The sequence below is a fragment of the Nerophis lumbriciformis genome, linkage group LG06, assembly GCF_033978685.3.
Source record: "Nerophis lumbriciformis linkage group LG06, RoL_Nlum_v2.1, whole genome shotgun sequence".
Taxonomy (NCBI): domain Eukaryota; kingdom Metazoa; phylum Chordata; class Actinopteri; order Syngnathiformes; family Syngnathidae; genus Nerophis; species Nerophis lumbriciformis.
In genome coordinates, this window is record NC_084553.2 from 10661898 (window position 1) to 10684890 (window position 22993).

Genomic DNA, 22993 nt, shown 5'->3' on the forward strand with positions numbered 1-22993 from the left:
ACTCAGTTTATTCCTTTTTTTTTGTCCAAAACTCACTATATTACTTTTTTGTCCAAAACTCGCTATATTACATTTTTGTCCAAAACTCACTATATTACTTGTTTTTGTCCAAAACTCACTATATTACTTTTTTTGTGTCCAAAACTTACTATATTACTTTTTTTTGTCCAAAACTCACTATATTACTTTTTTGTCTAAAACTCACTATATTAATTTTTTTTTCTCCAAAACTCACTATATTACTTTTTTTGGTCCCAAACTCACTATATTACTTTTTTGTCCCAAACTCAGTATATTTCTTTTTTTTGTCCAAAACTCACTATATTACTTTTTTGTCCAAAACTCACTATATTAATTTTTTTTGTCCAAAACTCACTATATTATTATTTTTTGGTCCAAAACTCACTATATTACTTTTTTGTCCAAAATTCACTGTATTATTTTTTTTTGTCCAAAACTCACTATATTACTTTTTTGTCCCAAACTCATTTTATTACTTTTTTTTTGGTCCAAAACTCACTGCATTACTTTTTTGTCCAAAACTCACTGCATTACTTTTTGTCCAAAACTCACTATATTACTTTTTTGTCCAAAACTCACTGGATTACTTTTTGTCCAAAACTCACAAGAAAAGAGACATTTCATCGGCATGAAGACGTGGTTACTGGGTGGTCTTCTTACCATTTGCAGGTGCTTCCAGAGGTCTGCATTGACTGTGTTCTTGTACTTGAACTCCTCCAAGTACGTCTGCAGACCACACCCAGCATTATTCACATCATCATCAATGATGCCCTCAAGTATCAAACACCCACATGCAGTCCTTTGGAGAAGACTTCCTCTGTGATGAACTCCGACAGCATCCTGAGGACGGCGGCGCCCTAAAGGGCGGGCAGAAAGGAGTTGGAAGCCGCAAAAGTAGCGCGTGAGCCGAGTGGCGTTTGAGAGCACCTTGCTGTACGTGATGCCGTCGAAGAGTTGATCGATCTGCTCCGGCTCCTGCACGTCCTCCTCCTTCAACGAGAGAGGGTGGGACGAGGCCATGGAGTCCTCCGCCATCACGCCAATGACCTCATTCAGGACTATTAAGTCTTTCTGGGGGGAGAGGAAGGTTTGTAGCTTCATGTTGAGTTTGATTGACAGGTATTTAAACTGCAAGCCTGCATGGGGCTCTTTATAATGATTGCAAGTGTAATTTAACATCAATAAACAATAATAATGACAATTACATTTGAATGAATTTATCACAGGTTTGTACTAGCTTATAATAAGGGGCGTGGCCTATTTTTCCACTTCAGTTAATATTACCAAATATGGTCCCTTTACCCCCAAGAGGACACTAATGAAAAAAATAAATGGGAATTATTAACTAAAATAAATTAAGTAAAAAATGTATAAATACATTTAAAAAAAATAAGAAGTTCTACTAACTTGAGGGCTAAATGTTTTCTTTTTAAACTTAAAGTTTGGGTACCGTTGTATTTTTTAAAATAGATAAAAAAATAAATGTCATGTCACCGATTAATTAAATAGGATAAACCACAATGTTATATAAAGGTGACTGTATTTCTTTTAAAAAAAAAGGAAAAAAGTGAAGTTAAAAAAAGCCCAATTCAGTTAAAAAATTAAATAAATGTAATCACTCACAGTGTTCTGTAAAGTGAGCGTGTTTTTAAAAAAAATTTATGAAATAAAATAAAATAAAATAAGTACAGGTCATCAATTAATTAAATCAAATTGACAGCAGTGTTCTATGAATTAAAAAAAAAAAAAAATTAATACAATAAAAAAAACAACAAGTGTAGGTCAGCCATTAATTAAATTGTATTATAATATAGGCTTGTATGAATTTGTAAAAAATAAAAATGAATGAAAAAATATTGATTAAAATGTAATAAATCCAATTGTTATGATCCTGTTTATTTTCCTTTCAGTGCCCATGTTTGGCGTTCCTGGGGCGGAGCAACATGAGAGCACCTGACTCTACGCGCTAACCAGGCCTTCATGAGCCATGAAACTATGGAGAAGCTGCTGATGGTGTGTTTGACGGAGAAGCAGCTGGAAGGAGATACTGTCCACTCTCCAAGGTAAATAATGCACATTATTCTTGCATTATTTTGCATTACTGTAGTTGTTTGCACTGTTAAAATGGTGCCGTTTTTGGGGTGCAAGCACAAACTAAACTGATTTTAATTCATTTCAAAGTGTGATGCTGTTGCGCAATGCACACTTTCGGAGGTACCTCTGTAACGTTTCAGTCTCGCAAAATAAAACATCACTTTTTTTTCTTTGCTTGCAAGTCAGAGCTTGCTTTGTTTATTTACCTGACAGCCCACACAACCTCTTGTTCTACTTCCATGCCAAACATTCTGCAAGCGTGTCTGTGATACATTACTGCTACCTAGCGGTCAGAGTTATCATTACAGCAGCTGTGGGAGTAGGACAACTGGTAATTTTTTTTCAGCTGTTGTATTACCACTAAAACACATCACAGGCTTCAATTATAGCGAAGAGAGTGCCACCATGTCAGGTTTTATGCACAATAAAGTTAAAGGCTTACTTTTTTTGTCCAAAACTCAACATATTACTTTTTTTGTCCAAAACTCACAATATTACCTTTTTTTGGTCCAAAACTCAACATATTACTTTTTTTTGTCCAAAACTCAACATATTACTTTTTTTGTCCAAAACTCACAATATTACCTTTTTTGGTCCAAAACTCAACATATTACTTTTTTTGTCCAAAACTCAACATAATACTTTTTTTTGTCCAAAACTCACAATATTACCTTTTTTTGTCCAAAACTCAACATACAACTTTTTTTGTCCAAAACTCCCAATATTACCTTTTTTTGTCCAAAGCTCAACATATTACTTTTTTTGTTCAAAACTCACAATATTATCTTTTTTGTCCAAATCTCACTACATTACTTTTTTGGTCCTTAACTCAATGTATTACTTTTTTTTGTCAAACTCACAATATTACTTTTTTGTCCAAAACTCATTATTTACTTTTTTGTCAAAAACTCACAATATTACTTTTTGACCAAAACTCACTATATTACTTTTTTGTCCATATATTATATTACTTTTTTGACCACAACTCAACATATTACTTTGTGTCTAAAATTCACTATATTACTTTTTTTTTACCAAATCTCACTATATTACTTTTTTTTTACCAAATCTCACTTTATTACTTTTTTGTCCATATATTATATTACTTTTTTGACCACAACTCAACATATTACTTTGTGTCTAAAACTCACTATATTACTTTTTTGTCCAAAACTCACTACATTACTTTTTTTTGTCCAAGACTCAACATATTACTTTTTTTGTCCAAAACTATATACTTTTTTTTTACCAAAACTCACTGTATTACTTTTTTTTGTCCAAAACTCACAATAATACTTTTTTTGTCCAAAACTCACAATAATACTTTTTTTGTCCAAAACTCACAATTTACTTTTTTGCCCAAAACTCACTAGATTGTTTGTGTCCAAAACTCAGTTTTTTACCTTTTTTGACCAAAACTCACCATATTACTTTTTTGTCCAAAACTCATTATATTACTTTTTATGTCCAAAACTCACAATATGACCTTTTTTTGTCCAAATCTCACTACATTACTTGTTTAGTCCTTAACTCAACATATTACTTTTTTTTGTCAATAACTCACAATATTACTTTTTTTGTCCAAAACTCACAATATTACTTTTTTGTCCAAATCTCACTAAATTACTTTTTTGGTCCTTAACTCAATGTATTACTTTTTTTTGTCAAACTCACAATATTACTTTTTTGTCCAAAACTCATTATTTACTTTTTTGTGAAAAACTCACAATATTACTTTTTTGACCAAAACTCACTATATTACTTTTTTTGTCCATATATTATATTACTTTTTTGACCACAACTCAACATATTACTTTGTGTCTAAAATTCACTATATTACTTTTTTTTTTACCAAATCTCACTATATTACTTTTTTTTTGACCAAAACTCACTATATTACTTTTTGTCCATATATTATATTACTTTTTTGACCACAATTCAACATATTACTTTGTGTCTAAAACTCACTATATTACTTTTTTGTCCAAAACTCACTACATTACTTTTTTTTGTCCAAAACTCAACATATTACTTTTTTTGTCCAAAACTATATACTTTTTTGTCCAAAACTCACTACATTACTTTTTTTTGTCCAAAACTCAACATATTACTTTTTTTGTCCAAAACTATATACTTTTTTGTCCAAAACTCACTACATTACTTTTGTTGTCCAAAACTCAACATATTACTTTTTTTGTCCAAAACTATATACTTTTTTGACCAAAACTCACTGTATTACTTTTTTTTGTCCAAAACTCAACATATTACTTTTTTTGTCCAAAACTATATACTTTTTTGTCCAAAACTCACTACATTACTTTTTTTTGTCCAAAACTCAACATATTACTTTTTTTGTCCTAAACTATATACTTTTTTGTCCAAAACTCACTACATTACTTTTTTTGTCCAAAACTCAACATATTACTTTTTTTGTCCAAAACTATATACTTTTTTGACCAAAACTCACAATAATACTTTTTTTGTCCAAAACTCAACATATTACCTTTTTTGTCCAAAACTCAACATATTTAACTTTAACTTAATGACTTTTTTTTGTCCAAAACTCACAATAATACTTTTTTTGTCCAAAACTCAACATATTTAACTTTAACTTAATTACTTTTTTTGTCCAAAACTAATTATTCCTCTTTTTGTCCAAAACTCGCAAAATAACTTTTTTCATCCAAAACTCACTGTTTTACTTTTTTTGTCCAAAACTCACAATTTACTTTTTTGCCCAAAACTCACTAGATTTTTTGTGTCCAAAACTCAAGTTTTTTACCTTTTTTGACCAAAACTCACCATATTACGTTTTTGTCCAAAACTCATTATATTACTTTTTATGTCCAAAACTCACAATATGACCTTTTTTTGTCCAAATCTCACTACATTACTTTTTTAGTCCTTAACTCAACGTATTACTTTTTTTGTCAATAACTCACAATATTACTTTTTTGTCCAAAACTCACAATATTACTTTTTTGTCCAAATCTCACTATATTACTTTTTTGGTCCTTAACTCAACGTATTACTTTTTTTTGTCAAAAACTCACAATATTACTTTTTTGTCCAAAACTCATTATTTACTTTTTTGTCAAAAACTCACAATATTACTTTTTTGACCAAAACTCACTATATTACTTTTTTGTCCATATATTATATTACTTTTTTGTCAACAACTCAACATATTACTTTGTGTCTAAAACTCACTATATTACTTTTTTGTCCAGAACTTACTACATTACTTTTTTTTGTCCAAAACTCACAATAATACTTTTTTTGTCCAAAACTCAACATATTACTTTTTTTGTCCAAAACTAATTATTCCTTTTTTTGTACAAAACTCACAACATAACTTTTTTCATCCAAAACTCACAATGTTACCCCCCCCCCAAAAAAACTCACTGTATTACTTTTTTTGTCCAAAACTCAACATATTATTATTTTTGTCCAAAACTAATTATTACTTTTTTTGTACAAAACTCACAACATAACTTTTTTCATCCAAAACTCACAATATCACTCCCCCCCCCCACCCCCCACCCCCAAAAAAACCCTCACTGTATTACTTTTTTTGTCCAAAACTCACAATTTACTTTTTTGTCCAAAACTCACCAAATTACTTTTTTTGTCCAAAACTCACCAGATTACTTTTTTTGCCCAAAACTCACTAGATTTTTGTGACCAAAACTCACTTTTTTACCTTTTTTGACCAAAACTCACCATATTACTTTTTTGTCCAAAATTCACTATATTACTTTTTTGGGCAAAACTCACTATATTAATTTTTTGGTCCAAAACTCACTATATATGTTTTTTTTGGTCCAAAACTCACTATATTAATTTTTTGGTCCAAAACTCACTATATTTATTTATTTTGGTCCAAAACTCACTATATTAATTTTTTGGTCCAAAACTCACTATATTTATTTATTTTGGTCCAAATCTCACTATATTACTTTTTTGGTCCTTAACTCAACGTATTACTTTTTTTTGTCAAAAACTCACAATATTACTTTTTCGTCCAAAACTCATTATTTACTTTTTTGTCAAAAACTCACTATATTACTTTTTTGTCCAGAACTCACTACATTCCTTTTTTTTTGTCCAAAACTCACAATAATACTTTTTTTGTCCAAAACTCAACATATTATTATTTTTGTCCAAAACTAATTATTACTTTTTTTGTACAAAACTCACAATATAACTTTTTTCATCCAAAACTCACAATATCACTCCCCCCCCCCCCAAAAAAACCCTCACTGTATTACTTTTTTTGTCCAAAACTCACAATTTACTTTTTTGTCCAAAACTCACCAAATTACTTTTTTTGTCCAAAACTCACCAGATTACTTTTTTTGCCCAAAACTCACTAGATTTTTGTGACCAAAACTCACTTTTTTACCTTTTTTGACCAAAACTCACCATATTACTTTTTTGTCCAAAATTCACTATATTACTTTTTTGGGCAAAACTCACTATATTACTTTTTTGTCCAAAACTCACTACATTACTTTTTTTTGTCCAAAACTCAACATATTACTTTTTTTGTCCAAAACTATATACTTTTTTTTTTTTACCAAAACTCACTGTATTACTTTTTTTTGTCCAAAACTCACAATAATATTTTTTTTGTCCAAAACTCACATAATACTTTTTTTGTCCAAAACTCAACTTATTGATTTTTTGTCCAAAACTCAACATATTACCTTTTTTGTCCAAAACTCAACATATTTAACTTTAACTTAATTACTTTTTTTTGTCCAAAACTCACAATAATACCTTTTTTGTCCAAAACTCAACATATTTAACTTTAACTTAATTACTTTTTTTGTCCAAAACTAATTATTCCTCTTTTTGTCCAAAACTCGCAAAATAACTTTTTTCATCCAAAACTCACTGTATTACTTTTTTTGTCCAAAACTCACAATTTACTTTTTTGCCCAAAACTCACTAGATTTTTTGTGTCCAAAACTCAAGTTTTTTACCTTTTTTGACCAAAACTCACCATATTACGTTTTTGTCCAAAACTCATTATATTACTTTTTATGTCCAAAACTCACAATATGACCTTTTTTTGTCCAAATCTCACTACATTACTTTTTTAGTCCTTAACTCAACGTATTACTTTTTTTGTCAATAACTCACAATATTACTTTTTTGTCCAAAACTCACAATATTACTTTTTTGTCCAAATCTCACTATATTACTTTTTTGGTCCTTAACTCAACGTATTACTTTTTTTTGTCAAAAACTCACAATATTACTTTTTTGTCCAAAACTCATTATTTACTTTTTTGTCAAAAACTCACAATATTACTTTTTTGACCAAAACTCACTATATTACTTTTTTGTCCATATATTATATTACTTTTTTGTCAACAACTCAACATATTACTTTGTGTCTAAAACTCACTATATTACTTTTTTGTCCAGAACTTACTACATTACTTTTTTTTGTCCAAAACTCACAATAATACTTTTTTTGTCCAAAACTCAACATATTACTTTTTTTGTCCAAAACTAATTATTACTTTTTTTGTACAAAACTCACAACATAACTTTTTTCATCCAAAACTCACAATGTTACCCCCCCCCCCCCCAAAAAAAACTCACTGTATTACTTTTTTTGTCCAAAACTCAACATATTATTATTTTTGTCCAAAACTAATTATTACTTTTTTGTACAAAACTCACAACATAACTTTTTTCATCCAAAACTCACAATATCACCCCCCCCCCACCCCCCCCCCCCCCAAAAAAACCCTCACTGTATTACTTTTTTTGTCCAAAACTCACAATTTACTTTTTTGTCCAAAACTCACCAAATTACTTTTTTTGTCCAAAACTCACCAGATTACTTTTTTTGCCCAAAACTCACTAGATTTTTGTGACCAAAACTCACTTTTTTACCTTTTTTGACCAAAACTCACCATATTACTTTTTTGTCCAAAATTCACTATATTACTTTTTTGGGCAAAACTCACTATATTAATTTTTTGGTCCAAAACTCACTATATATATTTTTTTGGGTCCAAAACTCACTATATTAATTTTTTGGTCCAAAACTCACTATATTTATTTATTTTGGTCCAAAACTCACTATATTAATTTTTTGGTCCAAAACTCACTATATTTATTTATTTTGGTCCAAATCTCACTATATTACTTTTTTAGTCCTTAACTCAACGTATTACTTTTTTTTGTCAAAAACTCACAATATTACTTTTTCGTCCAAAACTCATTATTTACTTTTTTGTCAAAAACTCACTATATTACTTTTTTGTCCAGAACTCACTACATTCCTTTTTTTTTGTCCAAAACTCACAATAATACTTTTTTTGTCCAAAACTCAACATATTATTATTTTTGTCCAAAACTAATTATTACTTTTTTTGTACAAAACTCACAATATAACTTTTTTCATCCAAAACTCACAATATCACTCCCCCCCCCAAAAAAAACCCTCACTGTATTACTTTTTTTGTCCAAAACTCACAATTTACTTTTTTGTCCAAAACTCACCAAATTACTTTTTTTGTCCAAAACTCACCAGATTACTTTTTTTGCCCAAAACTCACTAGATTTTTGTGACCAAAACTCACTTTTTTACCTTTTTTGACCAAAACTCACCATATTACTTTTTTGTCCAAAATTCACTATATTACTTTTTTGGGCAAAACTCACTATATTACTTTTTTGTCCAAAACTCACTACATTACTTTTTTTTGTCCAAAACTCAACATATTACTTTTTTTGTCCAAAACTATATCCTTTTTTTTTTTTACCAAAACTCACTGTATTACTTTTTTTTGTCCAAAACTCACAATAATATTTTTTTTGTCCAAAACTCACATAATACTTTTTTTGTCCAAAACTCAACTTATTGATTTTTTGTCCAAAACTCACAATAATACTTTTTTTGTCCAAAACTCAACATATTACCTTTTTTGTCCAAAACTCAACATATTTAACTTTAACTTAATGACTTTTTTTTGTCCAAAACTCACAATAATACTTTTTTTGTCCAAAACTCAACATATTTAACTTTAACTTAATTACTTTTTTTGTCCAAAACTAATTATTCCTCTTTTTGTCCAAAACTCGCAAAATAACTTTTTTCATCCAAAACTCACTGTATTACTTTTTTTGTCCAAAACTCACAATTTACTTTTTTGCCCAAAACTCACTAGATTTTTTGTGTCCAAAACTCAAGTTTTTTACCTTTTTTGACCAAAACTCACCATATTACGTTTTTGTCCAAAACTCATTATATTACTTTTTATGTACAAAACTCACAATATGACCTTTTTTTGTCCAAATCTCACTACATTACTTTTTTAGTCCTTAACTCAACGTATTACTTTTTTTGTCAATAACTCACAATATTACTTTTTTGTCCAAAACTCACAATATTACTTTTTTGTCCAAATCTCACTATATTACTTTTTTGGTCCTTAACTCAACGTATTACTTTTTTTTGTCAAAAACTCACAATATTACTTTTTTGTCCAAAACTCATTATTTACTTTTTTGTCAAAAACTCACAATATTACTTTTTTGACCAAAACTCACTATATTACTTTTTTGTCCATATATTATATTACTTTTTTGTCAACAACTCAACATATTACTTTGTGTCTAAAACTCACTATATTACTTTTTTGTCCAGAACTTACTACATTACTTTTTTTTGTCCAACACTCACAATAATACTTTTTTTGTCCAAAACTCAACATATTACTTTTTTTGTCCAAAACTAATTATTACTTTTTTTGTACAAAACTCACAACATAACTTTTTTCATCCAAAACTCACAATGTTACTTCCCCCCCCCAAAAAAACTCACTGTATTACTTTTTTTGTCCAAAACTCAACATATTATTATTTTTGTCCAAAACTAATTATTACTTTTTTTGTACAAAACTCACAACATAACTTTTTTCATCCAAAACTCACAATATCACCCCCCCCCCCACCCCCCCCCAAAAAAACCCTCACTATATTAATTTTTTGGTCCAAAACTCACTATATTTATTTATTTTGGTCCAAAACTCACTATATTAATTTTTTGGTCCAAAACTCACTATATTTATTTATTTTGGTCCAAAACTCACTATATTAATTTTTTGGTCCAAAACTCACTATATTTATTTATTTTGGTCCAAATCTCACTATATTACTTTTTTGGTCCTTAACTCAACGTATTACTTTTTTTTGTCAAAAACTCACAATATTACTTTTTCGTCCAAAACTCATTATTTACTTTTTTGTCAAAAACTCACTATATTACTTTTTTGTCCAGAACTCACTACATTCCTTTTTTTTTGTCCAAAACTCACAATAATACTTTTTTTGTCCAAAACTCAACATATTATTATTTTTGTCCAAAACTAATTATTACTTTTTTTGTACAAAACTCACAATATAACTTTTTTCATCCAAAACTCACAATATCACTCCCCCCCCCCAAAAAAACCCTCACTGTATTACTTTTTTTGTCCAAAACTCACAATTTACTTTTTTGTCCAAAACTCACCAAATTACTTTTTTTGTCCAAAACTCACCAGATTACTTTTTTTGCCCAAAACTCACTAGATTTTTGTGACCAAAACTCACTTTTTTACCTTTTTTGACCAAAACTCACCATATTACTTTTTTGTCCAAAATTCACTATATTACTTTTTTGGGCAAAACTCACTATATTAATTTTTTGGTCCAAAACTCACTATATTTATTTTGTTTGGTCCAAAACTCACTATATTAATTTTTTGGTCCAAAACTCACTATATTTATTTATTTTGGTCCAAAACTCACTATATTAATTTTTTTGTCCAAAACTCACTATATTTATTTTTTTTGGTCCAAATCTCACTATATTACTTTTTTGGTCCTTAACTCAACGTAATACTTTTTTTGGTCAAAAACTCACTATATTACTTTTTCGTCCAAAACTCATTATTTACTTTTTTGTCAAAAACTCACTATATTACTTTTTTGTCCAGAACTCACTACATTACTTTTTTTTTTGTCCAAAACTCACAATAATACTTTTTTTGTCCAAAACTCAACATATTATTTTTTTTGTCCAAAACACTAATTATTACTTTTTTTGTCCAAAACTCACAATTTACTTTTTTGTCCAAAACTCACCAAATTACTTTTTTTGTCCAAAACTCACCAGATTACTTTTTTTGCCCAAAACTCACTAGATTTTTGTGACCAAAACTCACTTTTTTACCTTTTTTGACCAAAACTCACCATATTACTTTTTTGTCCAAAATTCACTATTTTACTTTTTTGTGCAAAACTCACTATATTAATTTTTTGGTCCAAAACTCACTATATTTATTTTTTTTGGTCCACAACTCACTATATTAATTCTTTGGTCCAAAACTCACTATATTTATTTATTTTGGTCCAAAACTTACTATATTAATTTTTTGGTCCAAAACTCACTATATTTATTTTTTTTGTCCGAAACTCACTATAGTACTTTTTTGTCCAAAACTCACTTTATTACTTTTTTTGTGCAAAACTCACTGTTACTTTTTTTGTCCAAAATTCACTACATTACTTTTTTTGTCCAAAACTCAACATATTACTTTTTTTTTTGTCTCAGACTAACTATTTACTTTTTTGTCCAAAACTCACAATACTTTTTTTGTCCAAAACTCACAATTTACTTTTTTGTCCAAAACTCACCAAATTACTTTTTTTGTCCAAAACTCACCAGATTACTTTTTTTGCCCAAAACTCACTAGATTTTTGTGACCAAAAGTCACTTTTTTACCTTTTTTGACCAAAACTCACCATATTACTTTTTGGTCCAAAATTCACTATTTTACTTTTTTGTGCAAAACTCACTATATTAATTTTTTGGTCCAAAACTCACTATATTTATTTTTTTTGGTCCAAAACTCACTATATTAATTTTTTGGTCCAAAACTCACTATATTTATTTATTTTGGTCCAAAACTCACTATATTAATTTTTTGGTCCAAAACTCACTAAATTTATTTTTTTTGTCCGAAACTCACTATAGTACTTTTTTGTCCAAAACTCACTTTATTACTTTTTTGTGCAAAACTCACTATGTTACTTTTTTTGTCCAAAATTCACTACATTACATTTTTTGTCCAAAACTCAACATATTACTTTTTTTTGTCTCAGACTATTTACTTTTTTGTCCAAAACTCACAATACTTTTTTTTGTCCAAAACTCACTATATCACTTTTTAGTCCAGAACTCACTATATTACTTTTTTGTGCAAAACTCACTGTTACTTTTTTTGTCAAAATTAATTATATTACTTTTTTGTCCAAAAGTCACTATAAATGTAGGGCTCTGAGCCGAGGATGTCGTTGTGGCTTGTGCAGCCCTTTGAGACACTTTGATTTAGAGCTATATGAATAAACATTGATTAATTTATATCACTTTCTGTCCACAACTCACCACAATGCATTACTTTTGTTGCCCCAAACTTGACTCTATCACTTAATTGTGGCCCCAAACTCACTATGTTCCAGGTGGGTTCTGCATAGTGGACCCCCAGGTAGGACACGTAGGTGGCGAATCCTTCATTGAGCCACAAGTCGTTCCACCAGCGCATGGTCACCAAGTTCCCAAACCACTGGCCAGACACAAAAGTCTTTTATCAAATGTGGACATGACCGCCGTGCTGTGGATCATGTACTCACCATGTGAGCCAGCTCGTGGGAGATGACGGTGGCCACATACTCTCGGTCGCCATTGGAGGGCAGGCGAGGGTTGTACAGAAGGGCGTTCTCGTTGTAGGTGATCAGGCCCCAGTTCTCCATGCCTGCGGTATTTAAGTCAGGTAAAGCGATCTGGTCTACAAAGACAAAGACGTGGACACGGGTATTGGGACTGTGGACATTACACCTCCCCAAAACAGCGTGAGATCTTTACCAGACTTCTCCAGAGGGTAGCGTGAGTTGTAGTAGCGTTCAAAGTACGCCAGGATCGGTCCGGTCTTGGCCAGAGCGTAGGCCCCCTTACCCGCCTCTATGGCCTGTCTGCGGGCCCAGATCCTGATCTGGAGATAGCAACAGCTCAATTACTGTCACTGGCAGTCCACTAGAGGGCGGCAAACATCAACATATGACAGGAGCCAAAGATGCTAGTCAAAGATCCTCTATAGAGGACTGGAGTGCTGTGTTGATCTTAAGGACCAAATATAGTGGTGCCAATCAAAGATCGTCTATATTACAGGAGTGATTGGCTGTGTTTAAGGGTCGCTGTAAAACTCTGGTCTTATAAGATAAATACACAAGTGCTCTGCTGTATTCTCAAATCAATGTCAGAAACCAACATTGATTAAACGTCGTCAAAAAATATGTTGTTTTAATGTTGTATTTGTGTTGTGAAATGACCAAAATTCAAGTCAAATCAACGTCACGAACTTACATTGATTAAACGTCAAAAAGCATGTTGTTTCAACGTTATGTTCGACTTGCTCAAAGTCAGGACCTAATTCAACAAGGGTTACACTCTTGTTTTAGGGATCCGCTTCAAAATGCTCGGCAAAGATGCTTTAAAAATGTTTGTTTTGTAGAATATTGGTTGGGAAATTACCAAACTTCAATGGTCAAATCAACGTTAGAACCCAGCATTGATTAAACGTTGTCAAAAAGCACGTTGTTTCAACGTTGCATTTGTGTTGTAGAATATCGGTTGGGTAATGATCAAAATTCAATGGTCAAATCAACATTAGAACCCAGCATTGATTAAACGTTGTCAAAAAGCATTTTGTTTCAACGATGTATTTGTGTTGTAAAATGAACAAAATTCAATGGTCAGATCAACATCAGAACCCAACATTGAATCAACGTTGTCAAAAAAGTATGTCGTTTCAATGTTGTATTTGTGTTGTAAAATGAACAAAATTTAATGATCAAATCAACGTCAGAACACGGCATTGATTAAACGTCGTCAAAAAGCATTTTGTTTCAATGTTGTATTTGTGTTGTAAAATATTGGTTGGGAAATGACCAAAATTCAATGGCCAAATCAACGTCAGAACCCAGCATTGATTAAACGTTGTCAAAAAGAATGTTGTTTCAACGTTATGTTTGACTTACTCAAAGTCAGGACCTAATTCAACAAGTTCTCAAAGTTGTTTTCATGTCTTGTGCCTGCTGGGTTACACTCCTGTTTTAGGGATCCGCTTCAAAATACTCAGCAAAGATGCTTTAAAAATGTTTGTGTTGGAGAATATTTGTTGGGTAATGACCAAACTTCAATGGTCAAATCAATGTCAGAACCCAACATTGATTAAACGTTGTCAAAAAGCATGTTGTTTCAACATTGTGTTTGTGTTGTAGAATATTGGTTGAAAAATGACCAAATTTCAATGGTCAAATCAACGTCACAACCCAACATTGATTAAACGCCGTCAAAAACGATGTTGTTTCAACGTTGTATTTGTGTTGTAGAATATTGGTTGGGAAATGACCAAAATTCAATGGTTAAATTAACGATAGAACCCAGCATTGATTAAACGTTGTCAAAAAGCATGTTGTTTCAACGATGTATTTGTGTTGTAAAATTACCAAATTTCAATGGTTAAATCAACATTGGAACCAAACATTGATTAAACGTAGTCAAAAAGTATGTTGTTTCAATGTTGTATTTGTGTTGTAGAATATTGGTTGGGAAATTACTAAATTTCAATGGTCAAATCAACGTCACAACCTAACATTGATTAAACGCTGTCAAAAACGTATGTCGTTTTAATGTTGTATTTGTGTTGGGAAATGACCAAAATTCAATGGTCAAATCAACGTCAGAACCCAACATTTATTAAACGTCGTCAAAAAGCATTTTGTTTCAACCATGTATTTGTGTTGTAAAATGAACAAAATTCAATGGTCAGATCAACGTCAGAACCCAACATTTATTAAACGTTGTCAAAAAGCATGTTGTTTCAATGTTGTATTTGTGTTGTAGAATATTGGTTGGGTAATGATCAAAATTCAATGGTCAAATCAACATTAGAACCCAGCATTGATTAAACGTTGTCAAAAAGCATGTTGTTTCAACGATGTATTTGTGTTGTAAAATTACCAAATTTCAATGGTTAAATCAACATTGGAACCCAACATTGATTAAACGTAGTCAAAAAGTATGTTTTTTCAATGTTGTATTTGTGTTGTAGAATATTGGTTGGGAAATTACTAAATTTCAATGGTCAAATCAACGTCACAACCTAACATTGATTAAACGCTGTCAAAAAAGTATGTTGTTTTAATGTTGTATTTGTGTTGGGAAATGACCAAAATTCAATGGTCAAATCAACGTCAGAACCCAACATTTATTAAACGTCGTCAAAAAGCATTTTGTTTCAACCATGTATTTGTGTTGTAAAATGAACAAAATTCAATGGTCAGATCAACGTCAGAACCCAACATTGAATAAACGTTGTCAAAAAAGTATGTTGTTTTAATGTTGTATTTGTGTTGTAAAATGAACAAAATTTAATGATCAAATCAACGTCAGAACACGGCATTGATTAAACGTCGTCAAAAAGCATTTTGTTTCAATGTTGTATTTGTGTTGTAAAATATTGGTTGGGAAATGACCAAAATTCAATGGTCAAATCATCGTCAGAACACGACATTGATTAAACGTCCTCAAAAAATATGTTGTTTTAATGTTGTATTTGTGTTGTAAAATGACCAAAATTCAAGTCAAATCAACGTCACAACCTAACGTTGCTTAAACGTCGTCAAAAAGTATGTTGTTTCAACGTTATGTTTGACTTACTCAACGTCAGGACCTAATTCAACAAGTTCTCAAAGTTGTTTTCATGTCTTGTCCCTGCTGGGTTACACTCCTGTTTTAGGGATCCGCTTCAAAATGCTCGGCAAAGATGCTTTAAAAATGTTTGTGTTGTAGAATATTGGTTGGGTAATGACCAAATTTCAATGGTCAAATCAACGTCAGAACCCAACATTGATTAAACGTTGTCAAAAAGCATATTGTTTCAACATTGTGTTTGTGTTGTAGAATATTGGTTGGAAAATGACCAAATTTCAATCGTCAAATCAACGTCACAACGCAACATTGATTAAACGTCGTCAAAAACTATGTTGTTTCAACGTTGTATTTGTGTTGTAGAATATTGGTTGGGAAATTACCAAAATTCAATGGTCAAATCAACGTCACAACCCAACATTGATTAAACGTCGTCAAAAACTATGTTGTTTCAACGTTGTATTTGTGTTGTAGAATATTGGTTGGAAAATTACCAAAATTCAATGGTCAAATCAACGTCACAACCATTGTTGATTAAACGTCGTCAAAAGTATGTTGTTTCAACGTTGTGTTTGTGTTGTAGAATATTGGTTGGGTATTGACCAAATTTCAACGGTCAAATCAACATTAGAACTCAGCATTGATTAAACATCGTCAAAAAGCACGTTGTTTTAACGTTGTATTTGTGTTGTAGAATATTGGTTGGAAAATGACCAAAATTCAATGGTCAAATCAACGTCACAACCTAACGTTGATTAAACGTCGTCAAAAGTATGTTGTTTCAACGTTGTGTTTGTGTTGTAGAATATTGGTTGGGTATTGACCAAATTTCAATGGTAAAATCAACATCAGAACCCAACATTGATTAAACATTGTCAAAAAGAACGTTGTTTCAACGTTGTATTTGTGTCGTGGAATATTGGTTGGAAAATTACCAAAATTCAATGGTCAAATCAACGTCACAACCTAACATTGATTAAACGTCGTCAAAAAGTATGTTGTTTCAACGTTGTGTTTGTGTTGTAGAATTTTGGTTGGGTATTGACCAAATTTCAACGGTCAAATCAACATTAGAACTCAGCATTGATTAAACATTGTCAAAAAGCACGTTATTTCAACGTTGTATTTGTGTTGTAGAATATTGGTTGGAAAATGACCAAAAATTAATGGTCAAATCAACGTCACAACCTAACGTTGATTAAACGTTGTCAAAAAGCACGTTGTTTCAACGTTGTATTTGTGTCGTGGAATATTGGTTGGAAAATGACCAAAATTCAATGGTCAAACCAACGTCACAACCCAGCCTTGATTAAACGTTGTCAAAAAGCACGTTATTTCAACGTTGTATTTGTGTTGTAGAATATTGGTTGGGTATTGACCAAATTTCAACGGTCAAATCAACATTAGAACTCAGCATTGATTAAACATTGTCAAAAAGCACGTTATTTCAACGGTGTATTTGTGTTGTAGAATATTGGTTGGAAAATGACCAAAAATTAATGGTCAAATCAACGTCAGAACCCAACATTGATTAAACGTCGTCAAAAATTATATTGTTTCAACGTTGTATTTGTGTTGTAGAATATTGGTTGGGAAATGACCAAATTTCAACAGTCAAATCAACATTAGAAACCAGCATTGATTAAACATTGTCAAAAAGCACGTTGTTTCAACGTTGTATTTGTGTTGTAGAATATTGGTTGGGAAATGAACAAAATTTAATGGTCAAATCAACGTCAGAACCCAACATTGATTAAACGTCGTCAAAAAGCATGTTGTTTCAACGTTATGTTTGACTTACTCAAAGTCAGGACCTAATTTAACAAGTTCTCAACATTGTTTTCATGTCTTGTCCCTGCTGGGTTACACTCCTGTTTTAGGGATCTGCTTCAAAAGGCTCCGGAAAGATGCTTTGAAAATGACAGAAGGTTTTTAAGGAACTACTTAAAACAATTTGGAGCAGCTGTGAGGAGATAAAGCCCCCAAACTGCAGATGTTCCACACCCTCCATGACGACATCAGCATGGACTAGGTCTTCCTACGCTAATCAGGCTCATGGCTCACTTTCCCTGCACCTCAAAGCTCATCCTTCCCTTGACACTAGCGATGCTCAGAAATAAACAGCGCAACATCTCAAGCGTTATACAAAAATGTTTGTCAAATATCCTCTATTCAACGGGGGGCATTGTGCTGTTTTTAAGAACCTACTGCAAAAACACTTGACTAACTACTAGAGATGCGCGGATAGGCAATTATTTCATCCGCAACCGCATCAGAAAGTCGTCAACCATCCGCCATCCACCCGTTCTAACATTTAATCAGAACCGCATCCGCCCGCACGCGCCCGTTGTTATATATCTAATATAGACGATGTGAGGTTATAAAGCTTTTGCCTGTTAAAGAAAGGAGACTGATCCAATGCAGCACAGACATTCGCGTGCCACGCTGTCACGACCCAGACGCACACCAGTGCGCAATCATATGGGAGCCGCGCTGAGCGCACCTCCAAGCGCGTCTCGCTGCCGGCGACGGCCGGGTATGGGCCCGACGCTCCAGCGCCATCCATTTTCAGGGCTAGTTGATTCGGCAGGTGGGTTGTTACACACTCCTTAGCGGGTTCCGACTTCCATGGCCACCGTCCTGCTGTCTATATCAACCAGGGTGAGCCACACCCCTTTCGTGAGCGCACTGCGCGCGGAGTGACCCCTGTTACGCGCCCCCGGCAACAGGGGTGGCGGGCAGGTAAGCTGCGCGGGCGGAGCGCGCGGAGTGACCCCTGTTACGAGCCCCCGGCCACGGGGGTGGCGGGCAGGTAAGCTGCTTACCTGCTGCGCGTGACGCCGGCCGCGGCGAAGGCGGACGAGGCGGGGTGTCGGTGCGGTGGGCGCGGTGGTGACCCTGGACGTGTGTCGGGCCCTTCTCGCGGATCGCCTCAGCTACGGCTCCCGGTGGGGCCCTGTCGGGGGAAGGGGCCTCGGTCCCGGACCCCGGCGAGGCGTCCTTTCTCCGCTCCGTAAAAGTGTCCATCTCTTTTCTTTTTTTTTTTTCTGTTGTGGCATATGCAGCAGGTGCCTGCTCGTTTTTCGTATGTGGGTAACAACATTTAACTATGTATATATATTTACGAATTGGTTTAACTGCCACCCGCCTGAATCTATTTAAAATCTTTTTTTTTTTTATTTCAACCGCCCGACCCGACCCGACCCGACCCGACCCGCGGATAAAATCTAATTTTTTTTTTTATTTCATCCGCCCGATCCGCGGAAAATCCGCGGACTCCGCGGTTGTGCCCGCAAACCGCGCATCTCTACTAACTACACTAGAGCAAGCCCGGTCACAGGCAATTACAGAGTCTGTTAGTCCAAGTGAGGAGTCAGTTAAGCTAGACCAGGGGTCGGCAACCCAAAATGTTGAAAGAGCCATATTGGACCAAAAATACAAAAACACATCTGTCTGGAGCCGCAAAAAATTAAAAGCCATATTACATACAGATAGTGTGTCATGAGATATAAATTGAATTAACATGACTTAAAGGAAACTAAATGACCTCAAATATAGCTACAAATGAGGCATAATGATGCAATATGTACATATAGCTAGCCTAAATAGCATGTTAGCATCGATTAGCTTGCAGTCATGCAGTGACCAAATATGTCTGATTAGCACTCCACACAAGTCAATAACATCAACAAAACTCACCTTTGTGCATTCATGCACAAACGTTAAAAGTCTGGTGGACAAAATGAGACAGAAAAAGAAGTGGCATAAAACACGTCCTAGAAAGTCGGAGAAAGTTATACATGTAAACCAGGGGTGCTCACACTTTTTCGCAGGCGAGCTACTTTTCAATTGATCAAGTCGTGGGGATCTACCTCATTCATATATATAATTTATATTTACTTATTTATGAAACATATGTTTTTGTTAACAAGTTAAAGGTGTTTAATGATAATACAAGCATGTTTAACACATATAGTTAATATTGTTAATAAATTAAAGGTGTTTAATGAAAATACAAGTTTGTTTAATACATATAGTTAATATTGTTAACAAGTTAAAGGTGATTAATGATAATACAAGCATGTTTAACACATATAGTTAATATTGTTAAGTTAAAGGTGTTTAAAGATAATGCAAACATGTTTAACACATGTAGTTAATATTGTTAACAAGTTAAAGATGTTTAGTGATAATGCAAGCATGTTTAACACATATAGTTAATATTGTTAATAAATTAAAGGTGTTTAATGATAATACAAGAATGTTTAACACATAGTTAATATTGTTAACAAGTTAAAGGTGTTTAAAGATAATACAAGCATGTTTAACACTTTTAGTTAATATTGGTAATAAGTTAAAGGTGTTTAAAGATAATACAAGCATGTTTAACACATATAGTTAATATTGTTAATAAGTTAAAGGTGTTTAAAGATAATACAAGCATGTTTAACACTTTTAGTTAATATTGGTAATAATTAAGTTAAAGGTGTTTAAAGATAATACAAGCATGTTTAACACATATAGTTAATATTGTTAATAAGTTAAAGGTGTTTAAAGATAATACAAGCATGTTTAACACATATAGATTCCTTTCTTTCATGAAGACAAGAATATAAGTTGGTGTATTACCTGATTGTGATGACTTGCATTGATTGGAATCATACAGTAGTGCTGATAAGGTCCGCATTGTCGAATGGAGAAGAAAAAAAAGTCCTCCTTTCTGTCCAATACCACATGAAAGTGGTTGGTTTTTGGCATTTTATTTATCCAGCTTCCGTACTCCTTTGTATACACTTTACAAGAAATACATTGTCGGCAAACTCCGTAGCTTGCTAGCTTGTGCACGCCAGCTTTCTGAGACTCTTATTTTGATAGCGCAGGCAGGATGAAGTAGCGCTTTTATTGTGCAACTGTGCAGTCGGTTTTTGGAGTTTTGACGACAGGTACGGAGCCAGAGTCTGTTGAAATAAAGTGTTTCTCGCCTTCCTGTCGGTAATTTGAATGAGCTGGCAGCAGCCGGCGTCATCTCAGAAGACCCTCGGGTGCCGTGAATGTCAATCAAGTGACGAAAGTGACGTCATAGTGAAGATTTATGATCGCTCATTTTTAGGACTATTTTTTTAATGGCTGGCTGGTGATCGACTGACACACCCTCCGAGATCGACCGGTAGCTCGCGATCGACGTAATGAGCACCCCTGATGTAAACAAACTACGGTGAGTTCAAGGACCGCCAAAATTAGTAGGACAAAACGGCGCTCGCCAAATACTCGAATCAGTGAAGCATGTTTAATATAAACAGTGTGCTTTGTAACAATTAGGGAGGTTTGTGTCATGTGTGTCCTCCTACAGAAACCATATTAAAACAAAAAAAAATATTTTTTTCCCCTCATCTTTTTCCATTTTTCATACATTTTTGAAAAAGCTCCAGAGAGCCACTAGGGCGGCGCTAAAGAGCCGCATGCGGCTCTAGAGCCGCGGGTTGCCGACCCCTGAGCTAGAACTAGCCAGCGCCAGACTGGAAAATCCCTGCACACGTAGCATTTCTCCTAGAATAATACACAACTCACATAATGTTTTTTCTGGAGTGACAGTGTAAGAGGTGGACATGCATTCTACTGAGGTGGCAAATTATGATGCATTCAGTGTACCCCAGCACCAAGCAAACAATCTGAAAATTCCCGTCATATCAATTCCTAACCCGAGGGTCCCTGGTTCAATCCCCACCTCGTACCAACCTCGTCATGGCCATTGTGTCCTGAGCAAGACACTTCACCCTTGCTCCTGATGGGTGCTGGTTAGCGCCTTGCATGGCAGCTCCCTCCATCAGTGTGTGAATGTGTGTGTGAATGGGTAAATGTGGAAGTAGTGTCAAAGCGCTTTGAGTACCTTGAAGGTAGAAAAGCGCTATACAAGTACAACCCATTTATCATTATTATAAAGGGGAACATTATCACCAGACCTATGTAAGCGTCAATATATACCTTGATGTTGCAGAAAAAAGACCATATATTTTTTTAACCGATTTCCGAACTCTAAACGGGTGAATTTTGGCGAATTAAACGCCTTTCTGTTATTTGCTCTCGGAGCGATGGGAAGCAATCCGCCATTTTCTCACTTTCGTCGGTGTGTTGTCGGAGGGTGTAACAACACGAACAGGGACGGATTCAAGTTGCACCAGTGGCCCAAAGATGCGAAAGTGGCAAGAAATTGGACGAAAGTTGTTCAAAATACGGAAAGCCGACGAAATGGTCAGTCGTTTGTTCCGCACACTTTACCGACGAAAGCTATGCTACGACAGAGATGGCAACCGTCCCTTATGCCCCCGAAGATGATCAAGAGAAGAATATCGACCCTAGCTTCCCTGGCCTGCTGACATCAACTTCAAAACTGGACAGATCAGCTTTCAGGAAAAAAAGAGCGGATGAGGGTATGTCTACAGAATATATTAATTGATGAAAACTTTATTCATTACTTGAGGTTTTACGTACATTATTATACATAAACTGTGTTTACCAATAATTTAGCTTAAAAACATTAATTCTTTTTCAATCATTCGAGTACATTCTTGTGTAATGCAGTATTTTGTGTCTATTTAGGTATGGTTAACCTGAGTGCTGAAATCGTGGAAAAATATATGTTCTTAGCGCGCCTGAAATGGGCTGTCTGCACTCTCAAAGTGCATGTTGTTGCCAAATGTATTTCATATGCTGTAAACCTAGTTCATAGTTGTTAGTTTCCTTTAATGCCAAACAAACACATACCAATCGTTGGTTAGAAGGCGATCGCCGAATTTGTCCTCGCTTTCTCCTGTGTCGTTTTCGTCGGTTTCGCTTGCATACGGTTCAAACCGATACGGCTCAATAGCTTCAGTTTCTTCTTCAATTTCGTTTTCGCTACCTGCCTCCACACTACAACCATCCGTTTCAATACATGCGTAATCTGTTGAATCGCTTAAGCCGCTGAAACCTGAGTCTGAATCCGAGCTAATGTCGCTATATCTTCCAGTTCTACCCGCTATGTTTGTTTGTATTGGCATCACTATGTGACGTCACAGGAAAATGGACGGGTGTATATAACGATGGTTAAAATCAGGCACT

At 33.5% G+C, this 22993-nt stretch overlaps 1 protein-coding gene and 1 long non-coding RNA gene across 2 annotated transcripts in view; one reads left to right on the top strand and one right to left on the bottom strand.

The window, feature by feature from the left end:
• LOC133608258 (aminopeptidase Ey-like) overlaps nt 1-22993 on the bottom strand; it is a 67199-nt gene that overhangs the window by 31660 nt on the left and 12546 nt on the right. Inside the window, exons 4-9 of the mRNA XM_061963466.1 lie at nt 13049-13175; nt 12817-12971; nt 12636-12749; nt 949-1092; nt 813-878; nt 682-747 (exon numbers count right to left, since the gene is read on the bottom strand). Of these exons, the coding sequence (XP_061819450.1) occupies nt 682-747; nt 813-878; nt 949-1092; nt 12636-12749; nt 12817-12971; nt 13049-13175 (672 nt within the window). The remainder of the gene's footprint in view (nt 1-681; nt 748-812; nt 879-948; nt 1093-12635; nt 12750-12816; nt 12972-13048; nt 13176-22993) is intronic.
• On the top strand, nt 600-13759 carry LOC133608259 (uncharacterized). Its single transcript, XR_009815533.1, has 3 exons — nt 600-1108; nt 1932-2084; nt 12646-13759. It is a non-coding gene; the product is annotated as an uncharacterized lncRNA (long non-coding RNA).